This window comes from Oncorhynchus gorbuscha, linkage group LG21, assembly GCF_021184085.1.
Source record: "Oncorhynchus gorbuscha isolate QuinsamMale2020 ecotype Even-year linkage group LG21, OgorEven_v1.0, whole genome shotgun sequence".
Lineage (NCBI taxonomy): Eukaryota > Metazoa > Chordata > Actinopteri > Salmoniformes > Salmonidae > Oncorhynchus > Oncorhynchus gorbuscha.
The window spans coordinates 56,845,161-56,859,984 of NC_060193.1; the positions used below are offsets into that span (position 1 = coordinate 56,845,161).

The following is a 14,824-nucleotide window of genomic DNA, read 5'->3' on the forward strand; positions in this document are numbered from 1 at the left end:
TAGGAGAGCTGTATGTAGAGTAAAAGAGGGAGATGGGAAGGAAGAGAGGGAGAGCTAAGGATGGAATATGCTGTCTGTACTCTTCCAAGGACTAAGATCTCCCTCTCCTAGCCCAACACTTCGCCCACTATCTTTTCTTCAATCCACCAAATTCACTCCAGACGTCCCCAATTCTCCAAGATAGTGATTCATTCCACCCCTACACTTCCCTCAGGCCCCTCCCCAAATTGTCTTTTTTTATCTCTGTGAATACTGAACCAGTAAGGGCTAAATACTGAAAGTGACTGAGATATCTTGACTTTCACTATCACACTCAAATGTTCCCCATCGGTGTTGGATACAGCCTGTCAGATAGGCTAGCTATAGTTGCATGTTATAAAGGAAACTAAATTACATTTTGATGGATGTTCCTCATCACAGTGTGAAAACCGTGTGCCTGTGTGTCTTCCCAACCTCTCACTCCCTTCTCCTCTCTCCCCCACCCCACCCCTTCCTTTCCTCTCACTTTGTCTCCCCCTCCCTTCATACCCCCATGTCCTCAAAATGCATAACTACTATCTCTGTATGCATTGTGAGAAGCCAAAGTACATATTTTATTTCACCAAACAAAACCCCCAGGCGACAAGTTAGATATGGTACAAAAAGTTTATTCAGTAACAGTTTTGTAAACATTTGAGGTAAATGAACATTTACATCAACATGTTCTTACAAAAGTTCAGACGTAAGGCACTTCTCTTCATAGACAGTGATTTCACAATGGGGTATCTGGTCTGAGCATGTCTAAATCTCCTTCCCTGCCTCACTGGCCAATGAAATCTCACTCCACGCCAGAGATTCCAAAAGTCCAACAAAATGTCAGTTTTCCGATGTGGTGGGGGGGGGGGCTGACACAACAATGGAGTATAACTTTAACCTAGCCAAACACCTCTCCTGTATTTTTTGGACAAAACAATCAACAAAGTAGCAATATTTTTTTTTAAATCTATTTTTTTGTAATTGGTAATCTGGTAATTCTCTCATAAAAATAAATACTTTCTAAAATATTGAGACATCCTCTTTTTGAGATGTCCTTTGTTATTTGATCTTAGAACACCATTCTGTCTTAACTGTCCAGATCATTATCTACATGCTAAAGTGTCAACTTTAAACAACCGAAATGACAAGGTTATAAACAGAAATTATGAGTTAACAGTAACGTAACCTGTTTTCAACAACTCTTAACAGAGTTCTATTGGTGGCCATTTTAGATTTTCTCTCTTTGGTGGACAGTGTTTTTTTTTGGATTACAATGTCACAGCTCGATCCCATCACCTGGTGGCTTTTTTTAACATACTGTATGTGCATGGTATGTAAACGATTTGTGAGGCACTTGGATTCTGTGTGTGTGGCAACGCAACTAACAGCAGACCCGATTCTCTAAGCATTTTAACACATCATACAGCAGAGCACAGCAACAGCCCATTCACAGTCTCGGTCTAAACCCTCTATCCCAAGATATACCCCAATGTAGAGTTTGTGTGTGTGTGTGTGTGTCTGTGTGTGTGTGTGTAGAGAGAGAGAGAGAGAGAGAAAAGAAAGGAAGGAAGGAAGGAAGGAAGGAAGGAAGGAAGGAAGGAAGGAAGGAAGGAAGGAAGGAAGGACGAGTGTGAGGGTAAGGGAGGGGGAGATAGAGAGAGAAATGGGAACAAACAGCCTATCTACATTGTTGAAATGTACTGTAAGAATCACAACTTTCTGTTCTTACTTTAAATAGCAAAATTGAAGTGCCCCCTGTTTCTTGTTGCTTTATGGTAATAACCCCAGGTGGTGGTTGAATGATAACATATGATTTCATCATAACAAGGTCAAAGGTCAAGTCCTTGAGGGAGTCAGTTGTAGTGAGTTGTAGTTTCACAGTAACAGAATATACTGTTGTTCAAAACATAAAGAGGTACAAAATGCAAAAGAGATTTGTCTAAAACATTGTTCAATAGCTATGATTTTTTCCTGAATGTTAGATGACAATAAAATTAATTAATTTGGAGAGAGAAAAAACAGGAAGCTTAAAAGAAATACAACTGCATGTTAAGAGCCATTTTCTGATTTAAAAAACTGGCAGGAGTTTAGGAAAATGATGCGCAAATGCACATTCCTATTGATTTTGCTATTATGACTCAGTAACAAAGAATGAAATGTCATTGCCTTAAATAATACTCCTTATCTATCTATCTTCTAGCAATTCTATTGCCTACTCTCTCTAAGCACTATACTGAAACTTCCCATACTGACTACCAGTGGGGGCCTACAGTCTTAAATCTGCTGAATTTCTTTACGATGAGGACACACACGTCTTTAACACACTGCAAACACAAGCATCAGTATGGGTTCTTTAGAAGTCATAATTCTATATGTATAATATACCCTGTATGTACTATGTAATATACTTACATATATATATTATTTACCCGGATGTAACTGCCTAAATGTTGTTGTAGACATTGAAACAAGACTCTATAATATATCTATTGCGCGCACACACACACAAACACACACACACACACACACACACACACACACACACACACACACACACACACACACACACACACACACACACACACACACACACACACACACACACACACACACACACACACACACACACACACACACACACACACACACACACACACAGAAACGTACAGAAACACACACACACACAGACAGAAACACACACACACAAAGCCTATGAAGCCTAAAGACCAACCTCAGGTTGGGATCGAGGTGGTAACATAGGTTGAAGCTTCACACTAGTATGGCTACACACGACAGTAACCGGTAGGACGTTACCTTATGCACTGGTATTAACCTGGTATTTACTGGTACATTACATATTATCAGAGGGTACTTCATTGTTAACGACCTGGTACCAAAATGTGCCTAGTCGTGCTTGTTTTACAAGTAATTCACAAGGTATTATTGTGTGATTAACATGTCATTTGTAAGTAAATAGCAAGTCATTTTGAATAAAGTGCCACCCAGGTACCCTATCCCCGTCTCTCTCCACTCCACCATACTGTCAGAGCGTCCCTCTCTTCATTCAGCTTAATAGGAAGGGTGAGCATGGAACAGACAGACGGCTAGTTACGAGGCAGACAGACAGACACCAGGACACTAGGAAGAGACAATAGGACATATCGACTTCATCTTAAAGGGTCCATCACAAGAAAAGAAAGAGAAAGGGGGGAGAGAAAAAAATAAACGAAAGCGCAAACCCTCTTCTGATGTCTACCATCAAAGAATAAAGAAAACAGCAGAATTATATTCATCCGAAATGTTGCTAATGTCCCAAACGAGTTAGTCCAATATCTCTAATCCTTTCATGGCATCTGAGCTGCAAACAGTGAATGTGTGTGTTCCCTCTCCACACACGTGTTGGCACCTCATAACGTTGAAGCACTAAGCTATGCCTCACCTCACCGAATGCATCTCCAGATAACGCAACTTCTGTAGAGAGTAATGTCAGGAGCATCTCAACTCCAGAGCCCCCCCCCCCCCCTCCCACATCGCCTCTGTATTTCACACAACATTTGACACCTGAGCCTCAAAGATATATAATGTATAGAACCCAGAGGCGTTGGGGTGCGGTGGTGGATAGGGGTCTGCATGTGTTGGTATGTGATTGTGTGAAGGTGTGTGAGAGTGTGTGTGTGTGTGTGTGTATGTGTTACACGGCAAGGTCGTCGGGCCGGGCTCGGACACTGCTGGTCTTGCTGGCCCTGCTCAGCCTGCGGGCGTCCGCCGCAAAGAAAATGGGTGGCTCGTGCATCTCCACCCGGGTCACCGGGACATCATCAACGTGCGTCAGTGGCAGCGCCACCTCCATTTCCTCTTCTTCCTGCTGCTGGTGCTCCTCACTCCTTCTCGATTCCCCCAGCGGGAGGGTGGAGGAGCGGGAGTCGGGGATAGGAGGGGCAGTGTCCGGTGGAGGGGGTGACTGCTCCTGGTCAGAGGAGGTGGGGGAGGAGGAGGAGGGTGGCGGAGAAAAGGAGGAGGGAAGAGGAGGGTAGGAGGAGGACTTGGCAGCATCCAGGGTCTGCAGTTCCATGGCCATGTTGGCCCAGTTCTGCTCCATGGACTGCTGCTGGCCACTGCCCTCACTGTTGTAGAAGGATGTAGGAGGAGCCTCCAGTAGGAAGTCTTCATGGAAAGGGTCCATTTTGAGTTCCGCCGCCGCTGCCTGCTGCTCGGATAAAGCGTCCGTGGCGTTTGCCTGCTCGTTGGGCAGGTACACCACGTTCACGCCACCGTACGTGGGCAGGCAGTTGAGGGCCGGGTGGGCGATCCCCTCCTGGATCATGTTGGAATCCACCGCCTCGTCTCTGGCCAGGGGGAGCGCCATTCTGTCGGGCGCAAACTCGTTGCTGACCCCCTGCTTTACCTTCTTCCATCCCAGGTGGTATATCTCCAGCAGGTTGAGTAGCAGGGAGACGCAGGCTACCACCAGCATGAAGATGATGAAGATGGTCTTCTCTGTGGGGCGTGAGATGAAGCAGTCAACCGTGTTGGGGCAGGGCCAGCGACCACACTTATACAGGGGGCTGAGCTGGAAGCCATACAGGAAGTACTGACCCAGGATGAAGCCCACTTCGAACAGCGTCTTGAAGATGATGTTGAACACGTACGTGCGCAGGAGAGCCCCCCGGATGCGGATTTTACCGTGCTCGTCTCTGATGGGGGGCTTCTCCTTTTTGCCTCCTCCTCCTCCGTTCCTGTACAGAGGGTCTCTCTCCTCCTGGTGCCGGCTGGCCTTCCGCTGCTCCTCCTCCTTCTCCCGGTGTTTCTCCTCCATGCGGACAATGTGCAGCACGTGTCCCAGGTAGATCAAGGTGGGCGTGGACACGAAGATAATCTGCAGCACCCAGAAGCGGATGTGCGAGATGGGGAAGGCTTCGTCGTAGCACACGTTCTCGCAACCGGGCTGCTGCGTGTTGCAGGTGAAGTCTGACTGCTCGTCTCCCCACACTTCCTCCGCAGCCGCCCCCAGGACCAGGATACGAAAGATGAAGAGGACTGTCAGCCACACCTGGACACAAGGGACATAACGCCACATAAGACGGCATAAGGGGCTATATACCACAGGAATAAAAGGGTAAATCAATCAAATAACTGTATAAATGTATCAATGTATCAATCAGTCACCTTGCCAATCACGGTGGAGTGTTCTTGAGCGTTCTCCAGCAGCCGCCCCAGAAAGCTCCAGTCACCCATGCTTCACACGATTTCTAGCCTGGGGAGAGAGAGCACAGCCTGGGATGAGTAGCAACTGGGTGAGGCCTGGGTGGGGAGAGGCTGGGGGGTAATGGCTGGGGGAGAGAGGAGGGGAGAGGCTGGAGGAGAGAGGTTGGGTGAAGCAGGAGAGAGGTGCAGATAGAGAGGTAGAGGAAAGCTGGAAAGCTGGAGATAGGTGGGAGCAACAGAGAGGGAATAGGGCTGTGTAGGCACCGACTGGGGATGAGAGGGAAGAGAGAGGTGGGGAGAGAACACACACAGAATGAGAGAGCATAGGCCAGGGAGAGGGGGAGCACAGGCACGGGTGAGTAACAACTGAGAGGGTAAGAAAACAGGAAAGGGAGGTGGGGAAATGAGAGAAGGGGACATGAGAGAAGAGGGGAATAAAAACTTTGAATGAAAATGTACAGGTTCAGAAGCCAAAACAAACATTGACCTCTGGTTTGAAGCCAAAAGATTACTGTCATATTATGCTCAAACATTGTATCCATCCTATGCACTTTCTGCTCCCGACATCACTCTGTGAAGTCACACAATCTCTCAGTCAAAGCCAATGCGTTTGGCACTGAAGGAGGCAGCAGGGTTGCATTTAGGAGGCGGCATGATTCTTGTTCTACGTAAAGGATACATATCTGTTCTAATATATTTCTATCTTGAGGTTCTGTAATGTGGCATCCCACTCAGCACAGCCCAGAACAGCTGTGGAGACCACCGAACAACCACCCTCAGACACAGGATGGACGCCATCGAGTCAGTCATACGGGAAAAACAAGCTGCCTTGATCACTTTCCCTCTCGACCGGCCACATACTTCTCTAATAGATTCTCTAATCACAGTACTGGAGCCTGAGGTTAAACGTGCCAGTAAAAAATCCTGAGCACCACCATTGTGCTTCTTACAGGCCTACTAGAATCATTAGCAGCAATTCAAAGGAACGTTTTTCCCAGTGCTGACATTTTACAGTTGTATCAATTTCAAATCAGCTACAATTGAGAATCTAGTGCCCACGGCAACTTTTAAACACATTGCAAAGCAGACGAAAAAAGGACCAGGTATCCAATGACACAAAAAAGCACCCAAAGTAGTGACAGACGGTGGACTTACTAAAATGTTGTTGTATTGTCAGTGATAAATCCATCAACTAGTGGTTCAAAAGAAATACAATACCTGGAAGCAAAAACCAAATCATATCAGTTATGAATTACAATTATAATGTCATTTAAATATGCTCACATTGCCCAAATACCCTAATTAACCATTATTTTGTATGCCTATTGTCCATGTAACTTACGATATAGACACTTCGGAGATGAGTGGAAAACTCTAATCTGTTTAGACTGGCTACAAGCCTACTTACTGGCCACCAATAAAAATGTATCATGTCTTCAAAGTCAAAAACCTACATCATCTTCCCCCAAAATGTCTATTTCTCTGAAATAGGTGACTGGTGTTTCTAATTGGACAGACTACAATAAACCATGAACCCTTTGAATGCCACAGAATTGATAGACATATGTGTTTTGTTTTGAAAGGCAGATTTAATTGAGGAATGTATACAATCCATCCATAGGCCTGTCTGTGTGTTGCTGGGCAAGCGGGTTACAATGGCTGGCCATCTGTGGCAGTCTGAATGAGTACATAACAGCCTGGGAGGAATGCTCGGATCATCAGAACACAGAACTGCTGATGAGGGGAAATATTTGCCCCGGGATCGACTGATATGCATTTACAGTGGGCTTTATATCACCAATGCATATAACAACAACAAAGCAACAGATCCCAGCTGCATTACTCTACCTGTTACACACTCCTGTTTGGACATTAAGTGGTTTTACAAACTTTGAAAACAAGGACCTATTTTCCCCATGTTAAAACACAGGCAGGCTGTTACTGTCAAATCTATGATCACTATGATTACCACAGTATCCCAATCTATCGATTGTATGGTGCATTGTTGCTGAATGTAGCCCATACTAGCTCAACTCAAATCACTGGCCTTCTACAGTTCAATATTCATTTCAATAGATGATTCCATGGTCGTTATTCCTGGCCTAGCCTACTCAATAACGCGCTGGTATCAAAGTGGTGCAATACCCCTCTATAATGACAGTATGTGTCGAGCTGCACAGTATATGTGTTGATCCTTTTGAGGTTTTGATGAAATACCGTCTGTCACCTGTGACAATAGAGAAGCTGCCAGACACGCATTGTGCTCCTTGGCACTGGCTATTGACGGGGATCAGCGGCATTGTGCTCCAGCCGCCGCACCATTTAACTATTTGACCACACTGACCCAAGTTGTTTAAATATATAAACCTTAGGCAGTAGATATCCTAACAGAATACCTATTGATACACTAATTGATTGCAGGCTAAGCCAAGTCAACATCACTCGCATTGGAATTGGTGAGCGTAAAAGTGTCTACTTGGCGTTCCCAAATAAGCGTAAGGACAGGGTGGATGGACAGACTCCCTAAGCCTTGGCCACTTGAAGCAATATCCGGTGGTCACTGAAGCTATCCCTATTTTGAAAGGCTTGGAAAATCCTACAGACCTTCCCAGGTAGAAAGATCCCTCCCCTTCCCTCTCACTCCCCAGCTCTGACAGCTTACCAATCTCCTTTGAAAGCGGCCGGCCAAAAACGTTTTCCCGGAAGCGTCGCGATCTGCGTTCTCTTCTTTTCTCCCGCGGGGTTCGAGGCCAGGCGTGCGCGAGAGAAAGAGAGCGAACAAGAGAGAGAGAGAGAGAGAGAGAGACAGCGCGAGGGTGAGCAAAGCGATGCTAGTCTAAGGGCGCGTGTGGAACCTGGAGATGGGGTCCCGCAAAGCGCAGCGGCTGCGTCCCGTGCCCAGCCATCGCTACTGTCACATTGTGTGACCATCCATGAGTGCACGCGTGGGGGAGGGTGGAGGGTGGGGGTGGCGTCGCCCACCCGTCAATCCCCGTAACCTCCCATCCCACCCTGCCACCCTGCTCTTCTGAAATTCCACACCAGGACTCCAAAATTTTGCATGGCGTCTCCGCGCTCAGGGGGAAAACGATGGCCTTCACTATGTTGGAGAGTAGGCATAAATGAATATAGATGAGTTATAGTACAGGACTGGATGTTCCTCTCCTATATTATCTGTACTATCTGAACATCTTCTTTGTGCACTTTGTATATTTTTTGTAGTACTCTATTTTACATTTGTGCTATCTGAACATAATATATATAATACATCACATCTCATGATTAAGTGCTGGGATGTGCTTTCTCAGGCCCACTAACACAACCACATGATTTACAAACATCTGACCACTCACAATCACCCAAATTGTGAAATGCAGCTTTGCTAAAATGTGTCTTAATGATCCGACCGTATATCAAATATCTAATATTTTTTTTATTTCACGAGTTTTTAAAACACACACATCCTCTGTAGGTCATTGCATAAGTCTTTACTCGTAGTACTCTACTGTGATTCTGCGAATGCCATTGTCAGTGTATTTACAATGTTATCTCTTCATTACCAACATCACAATTCCATAGGAGCAATACAAACTGTCTGTCTGTCTGTCTGTCTGTCTGTCTGTCTGTCTGTCTGTCTGTCTGTCTGTCTGTCTGTCTGTCTGTCTGTCTGTCTGTCTGTCTGTCTGTCTGTCTGTCTGTCTGTCTGTCTGTCTGTCTGTCTGTCTGTCTGTCTGTCTGTCTGTCTGTCTGTCTGTCTGTCTGTCTGTCTGTCTGTCTGTCTGTCTGTCTGTCTGTCTGTCTGTCTGTCTGTCTGTCTGTCTGTCTGTCTGTTGGCCTGTCTTCGCCTATGAGGGGTCAGTGGCCATGTGTGAATATTGGCCACTAGATGGCGGAGTGACTCCAGTGACTGAGTAGGGAAGGAGATCTTCTGTGCATGTCTGGAGTGGACTACACAGTGTTCACACATATTTATGATTCGGTGTGTTTGTGTGTGTACTGTAGGCTAATTATGTTTTGCACGTCTGTGTGTGCATATGTACGCGATGTCTATAGCTCCCCCGTCCTCACACCGCCTTGCTGCAGGTGGACCCAGACGAAGAGGACGACAACAACTTCTCATTCTTCTTGTTCTGCTGCAGAGTCTTGTCTTTGGAAGAGGTTGAGGAACAGTTTGCACCCTTCCCTTTCTGTTTCCCCCCTCTGCGCCGTGATGACGGGCACCGAGCGATAGCCTTGGCGACCAGGTAGGCCAGTTCGGCCATGTTGAGAGCCATACAGACGCAGGAAGAGGCGGCCATGAAAACGGTGAAGACAGTTTTTCTGTGGGGCGGGAGACAAAGCAGTCCACCACATTGGGACAGGGCCACTGGTCACACTGGACCAGCCTGGGCATCTGGAAGCCGTCGTACAACACGTACAGAGCATACCTGGAGAACGAAGGGGAAGACAAAGGCTTAGAACTACAGATGTAGCATCTTTATTTCAGCCAGTTTGCAACAGCGGGTAAATAATCCTACAGCAACAGGACGTGTGAATTATTTTGTTGATTATAATGAATGGATATTTTTGTAGGGGTTGATATATTTTTCGTAAAGGGAAAATCATGTCTGACATTTCAAAGTGGAAATTACAAACTTCAGAAGCCTTTTTAACCTCAAATACAATACAAGATTGACATTTCCTGCATTGCGAGAACATTCTCCTGCAACAGGGTGATCAAATTAAGATCTTACACTTGTACATGGTGATGTCATGAATCTTGAGGAAGTGTATCTACATCTTATTCTTAAGCGTTTGTATGTAATGGAGGTGGTTCATTGAGCTACACTCAAGTAACTTGTCTGCCTGAAATAAAGACTTGTTAGGCTTTGCTCAGTGAGCTAACACAGTACGTACATGAAGCCTCCCTCGAACAGCAGGCGGAAGACCAGACTACAGGCGTAGGTCCACCACAACGGCCCGGCGATTGGCAGCCTCCGCCTCCTCAGACTCTCTAGCTCAGCCTCCTGGGCCGCCTGGGCCTTGTCGCTGCGGCAACGCCCCCCGGCTGAACCCTGCTGCAGGACCTGGCGTTTGTCGCCGTGATTACGGTAGGCCACGTACATGGCGACGAGGAGAGCGGGCGTGGAGACGAAGACAAGCTGCAGACACCAGAGCCTGATGTGGGACACGGGGAAGAAGTGGTCGTAGCAGACGTTCTCGCAGCCCGGCTGCAGGGTGTTGCAGACAAAGTCACTCTGTTCGTCCCCCCAGACGCTTTCGGCCGCCAGGACCAGTACGGTGACACGGAAGATGAAGAGGACAGACAGCCACACCTTCCCCAGGCTGGTGGAGTGGCGGTTCACACCAGCCAGCTGGGCATACAGGGTCCCCCAGGTCATCTCTCCTGCTCCTCTGGCCCAGAACACACACCTCTACCCTGGGTAGAGACCAGAGAAGAGAGAGGAAGGAGGAGATAAGAAAATATTAGGTACAGGGTCCCCAAGCTCATCGTTCCTCTGCTGCCCAGGAACAATCCACTCTACTCTAGGGAGAGAGGAGAGGAGAAGGGGGGTGAAAGTTGAGGTTAAAAAAATAAATAGAGAGGGAGGAGAATAAGAATGAGATGAGAGGAGGAAGTATAGAGATGAGAGGAGGAAGTATAGAGATGAGAGGAGAGAGAGACAGAGAAAGAGAACTGAATACAGTTGCTTGGCTAGACCAGTGCCAATGTTATAATGAACTATTGATCCAACCAACATTTCTAATGTGTAGTACTGTGTAGTAAAGGTTCCAAATCAAACACATTAGGGTTCCATGTAGAACCGTGGAAAGGGTTCTTCATGGAACCAAAAAGGGTTCTTCCTGGAACCAAAAAAGGTTCTACCTAGTACCAAAAGGGTTTCTACAAAGGTTTCTCCTATAGGGACAGTCAAAGCACTACGTTTTAATAACTGCACTATAACTGCACGTTACATTCACCTCTCGAAGACACACAATATTCACATCAATGGGGTTTACATGCTATAGTAATAAAATATCAATAAGTTGATGTGTTGTTTTTTAAATGTTTTTAAAGTGACTTTGAGATTCAATGTGTTATGAAAAGCCTTATATAAAATACATCTATTATTATTATGATAGGTCAATTCAAGACATTGTGCATGAAATTATTCTTTTCAACCCCATAATACTTTCATCATGTGATGACAAAAATACATTTTACACAACACGTCTCCAAAGTTTTTGAAATGTTCCATCTATTGAAATAAACAGAGAAAAAGAAGTGATCTGACAGAGAACAGAACAACACATCAGCCTGTCTTCCTCACCTTTTCTCTCCTGAGTGTCAGGGAGGCTCCATGTATCCCTACGTCTTCTGCTTGGTTCACTCTGCCACAGTCAGATCCATCCGAGCTCCAGGGAGAGGCCGTGTAGGGTGAGACGCTGACTACAACTCATGTGCTCTGAGCTCTCAGAGACGCACCTGAACTTGTGGATTCACCTACGTGACGTCAGTTTCGGGGCGGAGCTGAAATCTGGAGCGACAACAAGTGCAGTTTGAGCGAGTCTTGAGCGGATGTTCCTCTGTGTAAGAAACACACCAGCTATAGATGTTGTGCTGATCTGCATCTTTCTCTGCTTCACTCAAATATATTTATTTATGTGTGTGTGTGTGTGTGTGTGTGTGTGTGTGTGTGTGTGTGTGTGTGTGTGTGTGTGTGTGTGTGTGTGTGTGTGTGTGTGTGTGTGTGTGTGTGTGTGTGTGTGTGTGTGTGTGTGTGTGTGTGTATATACTGACCGAGGAGGAGTTCATTCAGTCAGTTTATCAAAAGAGGTTTTGTTTTGCTTTCTTGTGGTTCTAACCAAACAGCGAATCCCACATTGGGTGATTATACTATTTTGGGTGTGTGTGTCATGTTTTGTCATTTATTATCATGTCTTGTCCCTGTGCTTCCCATTCTATTCGTTTCCCTCTGCTGGTCTTATTAGGTTCTTTCCCTCTTTCTAGCCCTCTCTCTCCCCCTCCCTCTCTCACTCTCTCGCTCTCTCTTCTCTCTATCGTTCCGTTCCTGCTCCCAGCTGTTCCTATTCCCCTAATCATCATTTAGTCTTCCCACACCTGTTCCCGATCCTTTTCCCTGATTAGAGTCCCTATTTCTCTCCTTGTTTCCCGTACCTGCCCTGTCGGATCCTCATTTATAATTCACCGTGCTGTGTCTATGTTTTGCCCTGTCGTGTCGTGTTTCCCTCAGATGCTGCGTGGTGAGCAGGTGTCTGAGTCTGCTAGGTTCAAGTGCCTTCCCGAGGCAACCTGCAGTTCTCGATCAAGTCTCCAGTCTGTTCTCGTCTTTACGTGTAGTATTATGCTTTTTGTTTTGTAAAGTTTATTCTGGATTAAATACTCTGTTTTCGCCAAGTCGCTTTTGGGTCCTCATTCACCAGCATGACAGAAGGATCCGAACGAGGAATGGACCCAGCGACTACAGACGCTCGTAACACTGCCGTCGAGATCCAAGGAGCCATGCTCGGCAGACACGAGCAGGAATTGTCTGCTGCTCGCCATGCCGTGGAGAGCCTGGCCGCTCAGGTTTCCGACCTCTCTGGACAGTTCCAGAGTCTTCGTCTCGTGCCACCTGTTACTTCCTGGCCTGCCGAGCCTCCAGAACCTAGGGTTAATAACCCACCTTGCTACTCCGGGCAGCCCACTGAGTGCCGCTCCTTTCTCACCCAGTGTGAGATTGTGTTCTCTCTCCAACCCAACACATACTCTAGAGAGAGAGCTCGGGTTGCTTACGTCATTTCACTCCTTACTGGCCGGGCCCGAGAGTGGGGCACAGCTATCTGGGAGGCAAGGGCTGATTGTTCTAACAATTACCAGAACTTTAAAGAGGAGATGATTCGGGTTTTTGACCGTTCAGTTTTTGGTGGGGAGGCTTCTAGGGTCCTGGCTTCCCTATGCCAAGGTGATCGATCCATAACGGATTACTCTATAGAGTTTCGTACTCTTGCTGCCTCTAGTGACTGGAACGAGCCGGCGCTGCTCGCTCGTTTTCTGGAGGGACTCCACACAGTGGTCAAAGATGAGATTCTCTCTCGGGAGGTTCCTTCCAGTGTGGACTCTTTGATTGCTCTCGCCATCCGCATAGAACGACGGGTAGATCTTCGTCACCAGGCTCGTGGAAGAGAGCTCGCATCAACGGTGTTTCCCTGCTCCGCATCGCAACCATCTCCCTCCTCTGGCTCTGAGACTGAGCCCATGCAGCTGGGAGGGATTCGCATCTCGACTAAGGAGAGGGAACGGAGGATCACCAACCGCCTGTGCCTCTATTGCGGATTTGATGGACATTTTGTTAATTCATGTCCAGTAAGAGGCCAGAGCCCATCAGTAAGCGGAGGGCTACTGGTGAGCGCTACTACTCAGGTCTCTTCATCTAGATCTTGTACTACTATGTCGGTCCATCTACGCTGGACCGGTTCGGGTGCTACATGCAGTGCCTTGATTGACTCTGGGGCTGAGGGTTGTTTCATGGACGAAGCATGGGTTCGGAAACATAACATTCCTTTCAGACAGTTAGACAAGCCTACGCCCATGTTTGCCTTAGATGGTAGTCATCTTCCCAGTATCAGATTTGAGACACTACCTTTAACTCTCACAGTATCTGGTAACCACAGTGAGACTATTTCTTTTTGATTTTTCGTTCACCTTTCACACCTGTTGTTTTGGGTCATCCCTGGCTAGTATGTCATAATCCTTCTATTAATTGGTCTTGTAATTCTATCCTATCCTGGAACGTATCTTGTCATGTGAAGTGCTTAATGTCTGCCATCCCTCCCATTTCTTCTGTCCCCACTTCTCAGGAGGAACCTGGCGATTTGACAGGAGTGCCGGAGGAATATCATGATCTGCGCACGGTCTTCAGTCGGTCCCGAGCCAACTCCCTTCCTCCTCACCGGTCGTATGATTGTAGTATTGATCTCCTTCCGGGGACCACTCCTCCTCGGGGTAGACTATACTCTCTGTCGGCTCCCGAACGTAAGGCTCTCGAGGATTATTTATCTGTGTCTCTTGACGCCGGTACCATAGTGCCTTCTTCCTCTCCGGCCGGGCGGGGTTCTTTTTGTTAAGAAGAAGGACGGTACTCTGCGCCCCTGCGTGGATTATCGAGGCTGAATGACATAACGGTTAAGAATCGTTATCCGCTTCCCCTTATGTCATCAGCCTTCGAGATTCTGCAGGGAGCCAGGTGCTTTACTAAGTTGGACCTTCGTAACGCTTACCATCTCGTGCGCATCAGAGAGGGGGACGAGTGGAAAACGGCGTTTAACACTCCGTTAGGGCATTTTGAGTACCGGGTTCTGCCGTTTGGTCTCGCCAATGCGCCAGCTGTTTTTCAGGCATTAGTTAATGATGTTCTGAGAGACATGCTGAACATCTTTGTTTTTGTCTATCTTGACGATATCCTGATTTTTTCACCGTCACTCGAGATTCATGTTCAGCACGTTCGACGTGTCCTACAGCGCCTTTTAGAGAATTGTCTCTACGTTAAGGCTGAGAAGTGTTCTTTTCATGTCTCCTCCGTTACTTTTCTCGGTTCCGTTATTTCCGCTGAAGGCATTCAGA

At 46.8% G+C, this 14,824-nt stretch overlaps 1 protein-coding gene and 1 pseudogene across 3 annotated transcripts; both read right to left on the reverse strand.

Moving 5' to 3' along the window:
• Positions 1 to 631: 631 nt before the first annotated feature.
• On the reverse strand, positions 632 to 8,155 carry LOC124008123 (gap junction alpha-3 protein-like). 3 transcript variants are annotated; one of them, XM_046319124.1, is made up of 4 exons: positions 7,883 to 8,155; positions 6,376 to 6,438; positions 5,182 to 5,269; positions 632 to 5,065 (listed from the first exon to the last, which is right to left on the reverse strand). In XM_046319124.1, exons 3-4 carry the CDS (start codon positions 5,248 to 5,250, stop codon positions 3,707 to 3,709), a joined length of 1,428 nt encoding a protein of 475 aa, XP_046175080.1. In that variant the 5' UTR covers positions 5,251 to 5,269; positions 6,376 to 6,438; positions 7,883 to 8,155; the 3' UTR covers positions 632 to 3,706. The 3 variants fall into 3 exon arrangements, with proteins under 3 accessions (XP_046175080.1, XP_046175082.1, XP_046175081.1); XM_046319126.1 differs by lacking the exon at positions 7,883 to 8,155 and adding an exon at positions 6,563 to 6,621; XM_046319125.1 differs by lacking the exon at positions 6,376 to 6,438.
• Positions 8,156 to 8,946: 791 nt separating this feature from the next.
• Positions 8,947 to 11,705, reverse strand: LOC124008130 (annotated as a pseudogene).
• Positions 11,706 to 14,824: the final 3,119 nt, after the last annotated feature.